Source organism: Amblyraja radiata, chromosome 28 (genome assembly GCF_010909765.2).
Source record: "Amblyraja radiata isolate CabotCenter1 chromosome 28, sAmbRad1.1.pri, whole genome shotgun sequence".
Lineage (NCBI taxonomy): Eukaryota > Metazoa > Chordata > Chondrichthyes > Rajiformes > Rajidae > Amblyraja > Amblyraja radiata.
The window spans coordinates 34732440-34747378 of NC_045983.1; the positions used below are offsets into that span (position 1 = coordinate 34732440).

Below are 14939 nucleotides of genomic sequence, written 5' to 3' on the forward strand. Positions count from 1 at the left end.
AGAACAGACAAGGGAGAAACATTAACACTGCCTAAAGATATTAATGATAGATTTCTACAATACTACCAAAAATTGTATTCATCTAAAATAACAGAACAATCAACGGGAATGGAAACATTTTTAAAGTGGGGATTTAAACTGTGATATGTGATTTGAATTAAATCGAAATTGAACATAAATGGTGTCAGTAAATTGTCCTGTAAACCTCTAATCTGCTGTGATTTGCGGTGATGTTTGAACCACTGAACGAACATGAGAAGATTGAGGGAAGTACATTACAGTTTTTTTATTATATATTTGAAGAAAATTGCTGTGTGTCCCCAAAGTCCATAATCTCATTGGGATAATGTAACGAGATAATCAAAGATTATTTCATCGTTCCACTCAATATCTTAGTAATGTCGTAACAAGGAACTGCAGATCTTAAAGAAACTTACAAAATTCTTACGGGGTTGGACAGGCTAGATGCAGGAAGATTGTTCCCGATGTTGGGGAAGTCCAGAACAAGGGGTCACAGTTTAAGGATAAGGGGGAAATCTTTTAGGACTGAGATGAGAAGAAATAAAATTCACACAGAGAGTGGTGAATCTGTGGAATTCTCTGCCACAGAAGGTAGTTGAGGCCCGTTCATTGGCTATATTTAAGAAGGAGTTAGATGTGGCCCTTGTGGCTAAAGGGATCAGGGGGTATGGAGAGAAGGCAGGTACAGGATACTGAGTTGGATGATCAGCCATAATCATATTGAATGGCGGTGCAGGCTCAAAGGGCCGAATGGCCTACTCCTGCACCTATTTTCTATGTTTCTATGCTGGTTTACAATGGGTCGACTGGGCTTGTATTCACTGGAATATAGAAGGATGAGAGGGTATCTTACAGAAACATATAAAATTCTTAAAGGATTGGACAGGCTAGATGCAGAAATAATATTCCCCATGTTGGGGGAGTCCAGAACCAGGGGTCACACAGTTTAAGAATAAGGGGTCGGACATTTAGGATTGAGATGTGGAGAAACGTTTTCACACAGAGAGTTGTGAATCTGTGGAATTCTCTGCCACAGAAGGCAGTGAGGCCAATTCACTGGATGTATTCAAGAGAGAGTTCGTTTTAGCTCTTCGGGCTAATGGAATCGAGGGGTATGGGGAGAAATCAGGAATGGGGTACTGATTTTAGGTGTTCAGCCATGATCATATTGAATGGCGGTGCTGGCTCGAAGGGCCGAATGGCCTCCTCCTGCACCTATTGTCTATGTTTCTACAAAAAAATGGCGTAAAGTGCTGGAGTAACTCAGCGGATCATTGGGAAAATGGATGGGCGACTCTTCTTCAGACTCATTGTAATATCCCGACCTGAAACGTCACACATCCATTTGCTCCTGGGATGCTGCCTGACCTGCTGAGTTACTCCAGCACTTTGTGTCTATCCTTGGTGTAAACCAGCATCTGCAGTTCTTTAGGTACACAAAAATGCTGGAGAAACTCAGCAGCATCTATGGAGCGAAGGAAATAGGCTACAACAAACCAACTACAAACCAACTGACTCACATGGCTATCTGGACTACACGTCTTCCCACCCTGCCCCCTGTAAAGATTCCATCCCCTACTCCCAATTCCTCCGCCTACGCCGCATCTGCTCCCAGGATGAGATGTTCCACACCAGGGCATCGGAAATGTCCTCGTTCTTCAGGGAACGGGGATTCCCCTCCGCCACCATAGATGAGGCTCACACCAGGGTCTCATCCATACCCCGCAACACTGCTCTCTCTCCCCAGTCCCCCTAGTCCTCACCTTTCACCCCACCAGCCGGCAAATACAACACATAATCCTCCGCCATTTCCGCCACCTCCAACGTGACCCCACCACTCGCCACATCTTCCCATCTCCCCCCATGTCTGCCTTCCGCAAAGACCGCTCCCTCCGCAACTCCCTTGTCAATTCTTCCCTTCCCTCCCGCACCACCCCCTCCCCGGGCACTTTCCGTTGCAACCGCAAGAAATGCAACACCTGTCCCTTCACCTCCCCCCTCGACTCCATTCAAGGACCCAAGCAGTCGTTCCAGGTGCGACAAAGGTTCACCTGCATCTCCTCCAACCTCATCTACTGCATCCGCTGCTCTAGATGTCAGCTGATTTACATCGGGGAGACTAATAGGTTGGGCGATCGTTTCGCCGAACACCTCCGCTCAGTCCGCAATAACCTACCTGAACTCCCGGTGGCTCAGCACTTCAACTCCCCCTCCCATTCCCAATCCGACCTCTCTGTCCTGGGTCTCCTCCATTGCCAGAATGAGCAACACCGGAAATTGGAGGGACAGCACCTCATATTCCGCCTGGGTTGCTTGCGTCCGGATGGCATGAACGTTGAATTCTCCCAGTTTTGCTAGCCCGTGCTGTCTCCTCCCCTTCCTTAACCCTCGAGCTGTCTCCTCCCATCCCCCCGCCCTCGGGCTCCTCCTCCTCCCTTTTTCCTTCCTTCTCCCCCCCCCACCCCCTATCAGTCTGAAGAAGGGTTTCGGCCCGAAACGGCCTATTTCCTTCGCTCCATAGATGCTGCTGCACCCGCCGAGTTTCTCCAGCATTTTTGTTTACCTTCGATCTTCCAGCATCTGCAGTTCCTTCTTGAACACATCTGCAGTTCTTTGTTCTGCATCTTTCCCATGGCAGGGTGACCAAGACTGAACACAGTATTCCACAGGTTCAGTCCGAAGAAGGGTCTCGACCCCAAAGCGTCACCCATTCCTTCTCTCCAGAGATGCTGCCTGACCCGCTGAGTTACTCCAGCACTTTGTGTGTATCCTTGGTGTAAACCAGCATCTGCAGTTTGTTTTGTCACACAGTCTGATGAAGCCTCCTGACCCAAATATCACTTAAGAATTTAGACTAGCAATAAAGTGCGAAAACAGGCCCTTCGGCCCACCGAGTCCGCACCGACCAGCGATCCCCGCACACTAATACTATCCTACACACGCACACACACACTAGGGACAATTTTTACATTTACCAAGCCAATTAACCTACAAACCTGCACGTCTTTGGAATGTGGGAGGAAATCGGAGCACCTGGAGAAAACCCACACAGGTCACGGGGAGAACGTGCAAACTCCGTACAGACAGCACCCGTGCTCAGGATTGAATCCGGTGCTACAAGCGCTGAAAGGTAGCGACTCTACCACTGCGCCACCGTGCCGTTGTGAGGTTCTCTGACGCTCTCTAATCAGCTGTCTTCTCCTCCCAGGTATGGCAGATCCCAGACCACCTGACTCTACGCAACATCACCGATCCCATCGTCGTGTTGGAAGGACATTCGAAGCGGGTGGGCATCATCTCCTGGCATCCAACTGCACGCAACGTCCTACTGAGCGCAGGTAACACCATCACCTGTGGGCAGGTAACACCATCACCTGTGGGCAGGTAACACCATCACCTGTAGGCAGGTAACGCCATCACCTGTGGGCAGGTAACGCATTCACCTGTGGGCAGGTAACACCATCACCTGTAGGCAGGTAACGCCATCACCTGTGGGCAGGTAACACCATCACCTGTGGGCAGGTAACACCATCACCTGTAGGCAGGTAACGCCATCACCTGTGGGCAGGTAACGCATTCACCTGTGGGCAGGTAACGCCATCACCTGTGGGCAGGTAACACCATCACCTGTGGGCAGGTAACGCCATCACCTGTAGGCAGGGTCGGCTCAAGCCAAGCCACACCTGCCAATCAAACACAATGCATAGGTTTGAAGGTGAAGGGTTGACATATTTACCTGTTGGGGAGTGTTGTAGAACAGAGGGATCTAGGAGTGCAGGTGCATGGTTCCTTGAAGGCTTTTGGCACATTGGCCTTCATCAGTCAGAGTATTGAGTATAGAAGTTGGGAGGTCACGTTGCAGTTGTATAAGACGTTGGTGAGACCGCATTTGGAATATTGTGTTCAGTTCTGGGCACCATGTTACAGGAAATATGTGGTCAAGCTTGAAAGGGTTCAGAGAAGATTTACGAGGGTGTTGCCAGGACTAGAGGGTGTGAGCTATAGGGAGAGGTTGAGTAGGCTGGGTCTCTAGTCCTTGGAGCGCAGAAGGATGAGGGGTGATCTTATAGAGGTGCATAAAACCATGAGAGGAATAGATCGGGTAGATGCACAGAGTCTCTTGCCCAGTGTAGGGGAATCGAGGAACAGAGGACATAGGTTCAAGGTGAAGGGGGAAAGATTTAATAGGAATATGAGTTGTAATGTTTTCACACAGAGGGTGATGGGTGTATGGAACAAGCTGCCATAGGAGGTAGTTGAGGCTGGGACTATCCTAACACTTTAAAAAAAAGTTAGACAGGTACATGGATAGGACAGTTTTAAAGGGATATGGACCAAACGCAGGCAGGTGGGACTAGTGTAGATGGGGCATTGTTGGCCAGTGTGGGCAAGTTGGGCCGTAGGGCCTGTTCCCACGCTGTATCACTCTATGTCATTGCTGGAGTAACGGGTCAGGCAGCACGGTGGCGCAGCGGTAGAGTTGCTGCCTCGCAGCGCCAGATATCCGGGTTACGATACCGACTACGGGTGCTGTCTGTACGGAGTTTGCACGTTCTCCCCGTGACCTGCGTGGGTTTTCTCTGGGTGCTCCGGTTTTCTCCCAAACTCCAAAGATGCACATGTTTGTACGTTAATTGGCTTTGGTAAATTTGTAAATTGTCCCTAGTGTGGCCCCGATGGCATCCCCGAGCGTGTGCTTAGGGCATGTGCTGGACAACTATCCCTGGTCTTCACTGACATTTTCAACCTGTCACTGGCCCAGGGTGTCGTCCCTACTTGCCTCAAGACATCAACCATCGTGCCAGTGCCCAAACAATCAGCTACAGGGAGTCTCAATGACTTCCGCCCAGTGGCACTCACCCCTGTCATTGCAAAGTGCTTTGAGCGGCTGATCTTGGCTCACCTCAAAGCCAGCCTCCCCCCCACACTGGACCCCCATCAGTTTGCCTACCGGACCAACAGGTCTACAGAGGACGCCATATCGGCGGCCCTACACTCTGCCTTGATCCACCACTATAACACTGAACACCGGCGTGCCACAGGGCTGTGTGCTCAGCCCTCTCCTCTACTCCCTCTTCACCCACGACTGCATCCCTAAGTACGGATCGATTGATTGATTGATTGATTGATTGATTGATTATACCTTTAATAATCCTTTACAGGAAATTACAGTGCCACGACAGCTTCAAGACAGACATAACACCACACATTTCCTCAAATGGCTTCCATACTTAACAAGTTAAAATACAAGTTAAAATACAAGTTAAAATACAATTAATTTAAAAAAAAGTGCAGTTATTTATGCGCATTATATAACCTTATAGCAGCTGGTAAACAGGACTTCCTATGTCTCTCAGTTTTGCACATTGGTGCAATCAGCCTCTGACTGAAGATGCTGCTCTTGATCACCTTCAGTGCATGGAGTGGGTGAGTGGGGTTGGTCATTATAGAACCTAGTTTGTTCAGAGTTCTGGCCTCTGCCACCTGCTGGACCGTTCGTTGCTCAGCCCCGACCACTGAGCCGGCCTTCCTGATTAGCTTGTCCAGTCTGTTTTTATCCGCTATACGGGCGCCATCTCCCCAACAGGCCACAGCAAGAAACAGAGCACTGGCCACCACTGAATGGTAGACACTGCACAGTAGGGGTTGGCAGATGTTAAATGCCCTCAGCCTCCTTAAAAAATACAGTCGGCTTTGTCCCTTCCTGTACACAGCCTCCATATGACACTTCCAGTTCAGCTCACTGTCAAGCTGCACCCCAAGGTACCTGTGGTTAGCGACCACCTCCACCTCAGTGCCCTTAATGGTGATTGGTGTTGCTTGAGTCCTCCTCCTCCCCCTCCTGAAGTCCACAACTATCTCCTTTGTTTTTTTGGTGTTAAGATCGAGGTTATTGTGTGCACTCCACTCCACAAAGTTACTTATTATGTCTCTATACTCCTCCTCATTGCCCCCTTTAATGAGGCCGACAACAGCTGTATCATCCGAAAACTTCTGCAAAAAGCAGCTGTTGGTGTTACATTGGAGATCCGCTGTGTAGATGGTAAACAGGAACGGAGCCAGCACAGTTCCTTGTGGAGCCCCTGTGCTGCTCAAGATGGTGCCCGAGACACTGTTCTGTAGGCGCACGTACTGTGGTCTGAGGGAAAGGTAATCCAAACACCACAGTACCAGTGATGGATCCACTTTCATCTTCTCCATCTTCTCCCCTAGCAGTCGGGGCTGAATTGTGTTGAAGGCACTTGAGAAGTCAAAAAATGTAATCCTTACAGATGCATCAGTAGTGTCCAAATGTGTGTACACCCTCTGCAGCATGTAAATGAGGGCATCATCGACACTGATGTTAGGCTGATATGCAAACTGTAAAGGATCCATTTGATTTGACACACTAGTCCTGATGTAGGAAAGGACAAGTCTCTCAAATGTCTTCATAATATGTGAGGTGAGCGCTACTGGTCTGTAGTCATTGTGGAGAGTGGGATGGGTCTTCTTTGGGACAGGTACCAGGCAAGATGTTTTCCACAGCCTTGGAACCCTCTGTAGACGCAAGCTCAGGTTGAACAGGTGTGTTAGAATACCACACAGCTCTGAAGAGCAAGTCTTCAGTAGCCTTGGGCTGGTGTCATCAGGCCCCACTGCTTTCCCTGGCTTCAGTCTGTCCAGCATCACCTTGACCTGAGCAGTATGAAGAGTCATGGGTGGGGCTGCCGGTGGAGTGGGAGGTGGAAAGAGGGGACTCCGTACAGGTGACATCTCAGGAGTGATGGAGAGAGGGATGGGAGGTGGAGAGGAAGCAGCAATGGTCAGCAGACCAGGTGGGGGAGGCTGGGGTGGTGTGGAGCAGTCAAATCTGTTGAAGAATCTGTTCAGATCATCAGCCAGACTCTGTTCACCATCAGGCAGTGTACCACCATTCTGCTTCATGCCCGTGATCTTTCGCATTCCAGCCCATACCTGCTTCACACCATCTTGCTGCAGCTGTCGTTCTAATTTGAACCTATAGGCTTCTTTCCCCTCCTTAATCCTCACCTTCAGTTCCTTTTGATCCAACGCCATCATTAAGTTTGCTGACGACACCACGGTGGTAGGACTGATCAGTGACAACGATGAGTCAGCCTACCGAGAGGAGGTCCAGCACCTGACAACCTGATGTGCCAACAATAACCTCGTCCTCAACTCCAAGAAGACGAAGGAAATTATTTGTTGACTTCAGGAAGAACAGAGGAGTCAGACATACCCCCATCCATATAAACGGGACTGAGGTGGAGCGCGTCTCCAACTACAAATTCCTCGGGGACACATCTCGGAGGATCTGTCCTGGTCCCTCAACACCTCCAAGCTGATCAAAAAGGCGCAGCAGCGCCTTTACTTCCTGAGGAGGCTCAAGAAAGCTCACCTGTCCCCCCAGATACTGACCAACTTCTACCGGTGTACCATCGAGAGCATCCTGACCGCCTGCTTCACGGTATGGTACAGCAGCTGCACTGTTGCGGACAGGAAGGCACTACAACGGGTGGTGAAAACCGCGCAGCACATCATCGGTGCCCCGCTCCCTGCCATGGATGCCCTCCACCGAAAACGGTGTCTGAGACGGGCCGGGAAGATCATCAAAGACCCCTCCCACCCCAACCATGGACTGTTTGCCCTCCTCCCATCAGGGAGGCGGTACAGGAGCCTCAGGTCTCGTACCAGTAGGATGAGGAACAGCTTCTACAACAACACTATCACACTGCTGAACTCGGAGTCCCGCCGATAGATTTCTCCAGTCTCTCCGTCCACATTGGTTGCTTATTCTGTATTTTTATTTCTATATTGCACTATTACTACGGACTGACGCTAAACTGCATTCCGTTGTACCCATACTTGTATCTGTGCAATGACATTAACGTTGAATTGAATTGAATTGTGTGTAGGGTAGTGTTTGTGTGCAGGACGACTGGTCCTTAATTATACTGCTGGCCTTGCCGAGGCAGCGTGAGGTGTAGATGGAGTCAATGGAAGGGAGGTTGGTTGGCGTGATGGTCTGGGCTGCGTCCACAACTCTCTGGACACTGGTGGTCTTCTGCCCACATGTCGCCCGGCCAGTCAGTCCCTCAGTTGTCTGCACTGCCCCAGCCAACCCCTCTCTAATGAAAATGTGATTGCCAAGTGATTTATAAAGTTCATCGTGTGTTATTGACAAAGACTTGCACAAAATTAAACTCATCATTGTAACTAATTCACGCTGTTCAATTAAATTGGTGCATTGAAGGTAATGATGCAGGGACAAGCCGTTCAGAGAATAGTCTTGTTGTTGGCTGCGGAATGTTCTAACCAAGCCTGTTTTAAATGAAGTGTGACTAAATAGGAATTTTTTATTTTGAGAGATAATGCGCGGAGACAGGCCCTTTGGGTTAATGTGCGAATCCGCCCCGACCAGCGATCCCCGCACACTAACACTATCCTACACACACTAGGGACATTTTAGACCTGGGTTCCATCCTGACTACAGGCGCTGTCTGTGCAGAGTTTGCACGTTCTCCCTGTGACCTTGTAGGTTTTCTCCGGGTGCTCCGGTTTCCTCCCACACTCCAAAGATATACAGGTTCATAGGTTAATTGGCTTCTTATGAATGTAATAATAATAATAATAATGGATGGGATTTATCTAGCGCCTTTCTAATACTCAAGGCGCTTTACATCGCATTATTCATTCACTCCTCAGTCACACTCGGTGGTGGTAAGCTACTTCTGTAGCCACAGCTGCCCTGGGGCAGACTGACGGAAGCGTGGCTGCCAATCTGCGCCTACGGCCCCTCCGACCACCACCAATCACTGTGTTAGTGTGCGGGGATCGCTGGTTTCGCCTGTTTTCACACTTGTTTTCACACCTGTTTTCACACCTGGTTTCACGCTGAACTAAATCTGAAGAAGGGTCTCGACCAGAAACATCACCCATCCATGTTCTCCAGAGACGCTGCCTAACCCGCTGAGTTACTCCAGCACTCTGTGTCTGTACCAAGTGAAACATGGGGTGGTGGTCCTCCAGTTTGCGTGCGGCCTCATTCTGTACCACGTGTGTTTCAGGCAGCGATAACGTGATCATCATCTGGAACGTGGGGACAGGAGATCCGCTGATTACTCTCGACGAGCTTCACACCGATCTGATCTACAACGTGTGTTGGAATCACAACGGCAGCCTCATCTGTACCACCAGCAAGGACAAGAGAGTGCGCATCATCGACCCCAGGGAACAGTGTGTTGTCATTGTAAGTCCCCACCGCATACTGCTCCCTGATACCTGGCCCCTAAACCACCTGGTCAACATCTGGCCTCTCAACCACCTGCCCCACACCTGGCTTCTCACCACCTGCCCACACCTGGTGTTACAACCACCTGGACAACACCTGGCCTCTCAACCACCTGCCCACACCTGGCCTCTCAACCACCTGCCCCACACCTGGCCTCTCAACCACCTGCCCCACACCTGGCCTCTCAACCACCTGCCCCACACCTGGCCTCTCAACCACCTGCCCCACACCTGGCTTCTCACCACCTGCCCACACCTGGTGTTACAACCACCTGGACAACACCTGGTGTTATAACCACCTGGTCAACATCTGGCCTCTCAACCACCTGCCCCACACCTGGCCTCTCAACCACCTGCCCACACCTGGTGTTACAACCACCTGCCCACACCTGGTGTTACAACCACCTGGACAACACCTGGCCTCTCAACCACCTGCCACACACCTGGCCACTCAACCTCGGCTCCGTCATAGCACCTTGCCTGGGAGATGAGGACATTTATTTCCTGTGCCAAACTTGATGCCGAGACCAATTCTTATCTCCCTGCATGTGATCCACATCCCTCCATTCCCTTCGTAGTCATAAGTGATAGGAGCAGAGTCAGGCCATTCGGCCCATCAAGTTTACTCCGCCATTCAATCATGGCTGATCTATCTCTCCCTCCTAACCCCATTCTCCTGCCTTCTCCCCATAACCCCTGACACCCGCACTAATCCTCCTCATCTCCTTCCTAAAGAAGGCCCTTTAATTCTCAGGCTGTGACCTCTGGTCCTAGACTCTCCCACTAGTGGAAACATCCTCTCCACATCCACGCAATCCAGGCCTTTCATAAAACCCCTTAACACAGCCAGCATATCTGCCTCTGCCTCTGCTGAGCACTGGGCCTGTACTCACTGGAGATTAGAAGGATGAGGGGACACCTCATTGAAACTTACCGAATAGTGAAAGGCCTGGATAGAGTGGATGTGGAGAGGATGTTTCCACTAGTGGGAGAGTCTAGGACCAGAGGGCACAGCCTCAGAATTAAAGGGCGTTCCTTTAGGATGGGCAGGTTTAGAGGGATTTGGGCCAAACGCAGGCAGGTGGGACTGGTGTAGATGGGACATGTTGGCCAGTATGGGCAGGTTGGGCTGAAGGGCCTGATTCCATGTGGTATCACTCTATGACTATATGTAGTACAGGGTGCCAGGGCACCCTAGGGTGCTGTGCTGTATGTGTTGTGTGTGCTCTCTGACGTGTTGCTCTTGTGTTCCCGCCCGCCCAGGAGAAGGAGAAGGCTCACGAGGGCGCTCGGCCAATGAGGGCCATTTTCCTGGCCGATGGCAAGGTGTTCACCACCGGCTTCAGCAAGATGAGCGAGCGGCAGCTGGCGCTGTGGGACCCGGTACGATCACACCCTCATCAGTTCATTAACCGGCACGGTGGCACAGCGGGTAGAGCTGCTGCCTCACAGCGCCAGGGACCCAGGTTCCATCCTGACTACAGGTGCTGTCTGTACGGAGTTTGTACGTTCTCCCCGTGACCTGTGTGGGTTTTCTCCGGGTGCTCCGGTTTCCTCCCACACTCCAAAGACGTGCAGGTTTGTAGCCTGAAGAGTCTGAAGAAGAGTTTCGACCCGAAACATCCATTTCTCCACCTCTCCAGAGATGCTGCCTGACCCGCTGAGTTACTCCATCTTTTTGTGTCTATCTTCATTGTAAACCAGCATTTGTAGTTCCTTCCTAGCGAGCCTCTCATGTGTAGGATAGTGCTAGTGTACGCCGCGGACTCAGTGGGCCGAAGGGCCTGTTTCCATGCTGTGTCTCTAAACTCAATAAAACTAAACTAAACTCAAAAACGTCACCAATCCATGTTCTCCACAGATGCTGCCTGGCCCGCTGAGTTATGGTGCAGCAGCATCTATGGAGCGAAGGAAATAGGCAACGTTTCCGGCCGAAACCCTTCTGGAAATAGGCAACCTTTCGGGCCGAAACCCGGAAGGGTTTCGACCCGAAACGTTGCCTATTTCCTTAGCTCCATAGATGCTGCTGCACCCGCTGAGTTACTCCAGCACTCTGTGAAACGTCACCTATCCATGTTCTCCACAGATGCTGCCTGACCCGCTGAGTTACTCCAGCACTCTGTGAAACGTCACCTATCCATGTTCTCCACAGATGCTGCCTGACCCGCTGAGTTACTCCAGCACTCTGTGAAACGTCACCTATCCATGTTCTCCACAGATGCTGCCTGACCCGCTGAGTTACTCCAGCACTCTGTGTCTATCTTGTGGCCTTCTGAGGCCTGTCTTGAGGCATTTTGTGGCCAGCTGGGCGGAGGAATGGTTGATGGAATTTAATACAGAGAAGTGTGAGGTGTTGCATTTTGGGATGTCGAACAAGGGCAGGACCTACACAGTGAATGGTAGGCCTCTGGATAGTGTTGTAGAGCAGAGGGATCCTTGAAGGTCGAGTTGCAGGTGGATAAGACGTTGGTGAGACCGCATTTGGAATATTGTGTTCAGTTCTGGGCACCATGTTTTAGGAAAGATAGTCAAGCTTGAAAGGGTTCAGAGAAGATTTACGAGGATGTTGCCAGGACTAGAGGGTGTGAGCTATAGGGAGAGGTTGAATAGGCTGGGTCTCTATTCCATGGAGCACAGGAGGATGAGGGGAGATCTTATAGAGGAAAATCATGAGAGGAATAGATCAGGTAGATGCACAGAGTGGAAAGACAATACGTGATTACAATCAAGCCATTTACAGTGTACAGATACATGATAAGGGAATAACATTTAGTGCAAGGTAAAGCCAGCAAGGTTTGATCAGCAAAGGATAGATGAGGTAGATAGTAGTTCAGGACCGCTCTCTGGTTGTGGTAGGATGGTTCAGTTGCCTGATAACAGCCGGGAAGAAACTGTCCCTGAATCTGGAGGTGTGCGTTTTCACATTTCTGTACCTCTTGCCCGATGGGAGAGGGGAGAAGAGGGAGTGACCGGGGTGAGACTGGTCCTTGATGATGCTGCTGGCCTTGCCGAGGCAGCATCTGGATCAGTATGGGTGAGTTGGGCCGAAGGGCCTGTTTCCGTGCTGCGACTGACTCGCTGACTCCTACCATGGACGGCTGTGTGAATTCCCCACGCCACCAGCAGGAGGAGCTGCAGGTCTGCCTCGCGGCTCATCCCCACCACAACAAACTATAAGCTGCGGGAATGAAGATGTGTTTCAGTGTCTCCCTCCGCCCACTCAAACCATCGCCTCCCTCAGGAGAAACCGGCCCTCCTGTAGACCTGGGGGCCTCTCGCAGTGCACGGGCCCACATTTATAATAGACAACAGGTGCAGGAGTAGGCCATTCGGCCCTTCGAGCCAGCACCGCCATTCAATGTGATCATGGCTGATCATCCCCAATCAGTACCCCGTTCCTGCCTTCTCCCCATATCCCCTGACTCCGCTATCTTTAAGAGCCCTATCTAGCACTCATCTCCCTGCTACCTTCAGGCAGAAGGTACAGGAGCCTGAAGACTGCAACAACCAGGTTCAGGAATAGTTACTTCCCCTCAGCCATCAGGCTATTAAACCTGGCTCGGACAAAACTCTGATTATTACCAACCACTTTCTGTTATTTGCACTATCAGTTTATTTATTCATGTGTGTATATATTTATATCATGGTATATGGACACATTTATCTGTTTTGTAGTAAATGCCTACTATTTTCTGTGTGCTTAAGCAAAGCAAGAATTTCATTGTCCTATACAGGGACACATGACAATAAACTCACTTGAACTTGAACTTGAACTCTCTCTTGAAAGTATCCAGAGAACCTGCCTCCACCGCCCTCTGAGGCAGAGAATTCCACAGACATTCCACAAAGATAGCGGAGTTAGGGAATATGGGGAGAAGGCAGGAACGGGGTACTGATTGGGGATGATCAGCCATGATCACATTGAATGGTGGTGCTGGCTCGAAGGGCCGAATGGCCTCCTCCTGCACCTATTGTCTATTGTCTGACTCTATGCAGGTATTTTGAAGTCGGGTTAGATTCATGTTCAAATGATTGTTACAAATTAAACTCCCAGTGTGTCGGGAGTGGATGAGACAATGGGATAACATAGAACTAGAGTGAACGGGTGATCGGTGGTCAGCATGGACTCGGTGGGCCGAAGGGCCTGTTTCCATGCTGTATCTTTAGTTTAGTTTAGTTTAGAGATACAGCGCGGAAACAGGCTCTTTGGCCCACTGAGCCCGCGCCGACCAGCGATCCCCGCACACTAGCACTATCCTGCACGCACTGGTGACAATTTACACTTACACCAAGCCAATTAACCTACAGACCTGCACGTCTTTGGAGTGTGGGAGGAAACCGGAGATCCTCGAGAAAACCCACGCAGGTCACGGGGAGAACGTGCAAACTCCGCACAGACAGCACCCGCAGTCAGGATGGAACCCGGGTCTCTGGCGCAGTGAGGCAGCAGCTCTACCCGCTGCACCACCGTGCCGTGCAGTCAAATAAACAACTCCAAGTGTGTTCACCACATCTGGCATCATCTTAGTTTCAAAGGTAGACACAAAATGCTGGATTCATGTGGGACAGGCAGCATCTCTGGAGAGAAGGAACAGGTGAAGTTTCAGGTCGAGAACTTTCTTCAGACTGAATCAGGGGAAAGGGAGATTCAGAGATAAGGAACAGTAAGGTGTGAAAACTAAACAAAGGGGATGGAGATCAAGGAACATGTAGAATAGATCATGGTTAGCTCAGAAAAGGTAACAACAAAACAAACAGAGATAAAGGAAATGGGTGACGTTTCTGGTCGAGACCCTTCTTCAGATTGAAACGTCACCCATTCCTTCTCTCCAGAGATGCTGCCTGTCCCGCTGAGTTACTCCAGCATTTTGTGTCTACCTTCGATTTAAACCAGCATCTGCAGTTCCTTCCTAAACACAGAGATAAAATATAGATGAGGACAGTCAGACTGGTGGGGGAAGGGGGAGGGGATGAAGAGGGCTACTTGAAGTTATAGAAGTCAATGTTGATACCGCTGGGGGTGTGAGCTACCCAAGCGAAATATGAGATGCTGTTCCTCCAATCACTCTGACAGTGGAGGAGGCCCAGGACAGGAAGGTCAGTGTGGGAATGGGAGAGGGAGTTGAAGTGCTGAGCCACTGGGAGATCAGGTAGGTCTAGGCAGGTGTTAATGTCTCCTGAGTGTGGCCATTCACATTGGACGTTATCTTTGACCCATTTATTTTACTCTCTGTGCAGAATAACTTTGATGAGCCGATGGCCCTTCAAGAGATGGACACCAGCAACGGAGTTCTACTTCCATTCTACGATGCTGACTCGAGCATTGTTTACCTGTGTGGAAAGGTGAGCAATTTCCTCAGGTTGAACAGATGATCGTTGGCCGAGGGAAAGGTGACAAAGATAATATTTAACCAGGAGGATAGTCAGACTGTTCGGAGAACTGGGATGGGGGAGGGACAGGGAGAGAGGGAAAGCAAGGGTTACTTGAAGTTACAGCAGGAAGTGAAGAAAGCTAATGGCATGTTGGCCTTCATTGCGAGAGGATTTGAGTTTAGGAGCAAGGAGGTCCTACTGCAGTTGTACAGGGCCCTGGTGAGACCACACCTGGAGTATTGTGTGCGGTTTTGGTC

General features: G+C 50.3%; 1 protein-coding gene across 2 annotated transcripts in view; it reads left to right on the forward strand.

Annotated features, from left to right (window-relative positions):
- The window catches only part of coro6 (coronin 6), a 92143-nt gene that overhangs the window by 65860 nt on the left and 11344 nt on the right, over positions 1–14939 (forward strand). For both annotated transcript variants that reach the window (XM_033046311.1, XM_033046310.1), the window contains exons 4-7: positions 3230–3359; positions 9087–9268; positions 10573–10692; positions 14548–14652. In XM_033046311.1, the coding sequence (XP_032902202.1) occupies positions 3230–3359; positions 9087–9268; positions 10573–10692; positions 14548–14652 (537 nt within the window). The remainder of the gene's footprint in view (positions 1–3229; positions 3360–9086; positions 9269–10572; positions 10693–14547; positions 14653–14939) is intronic.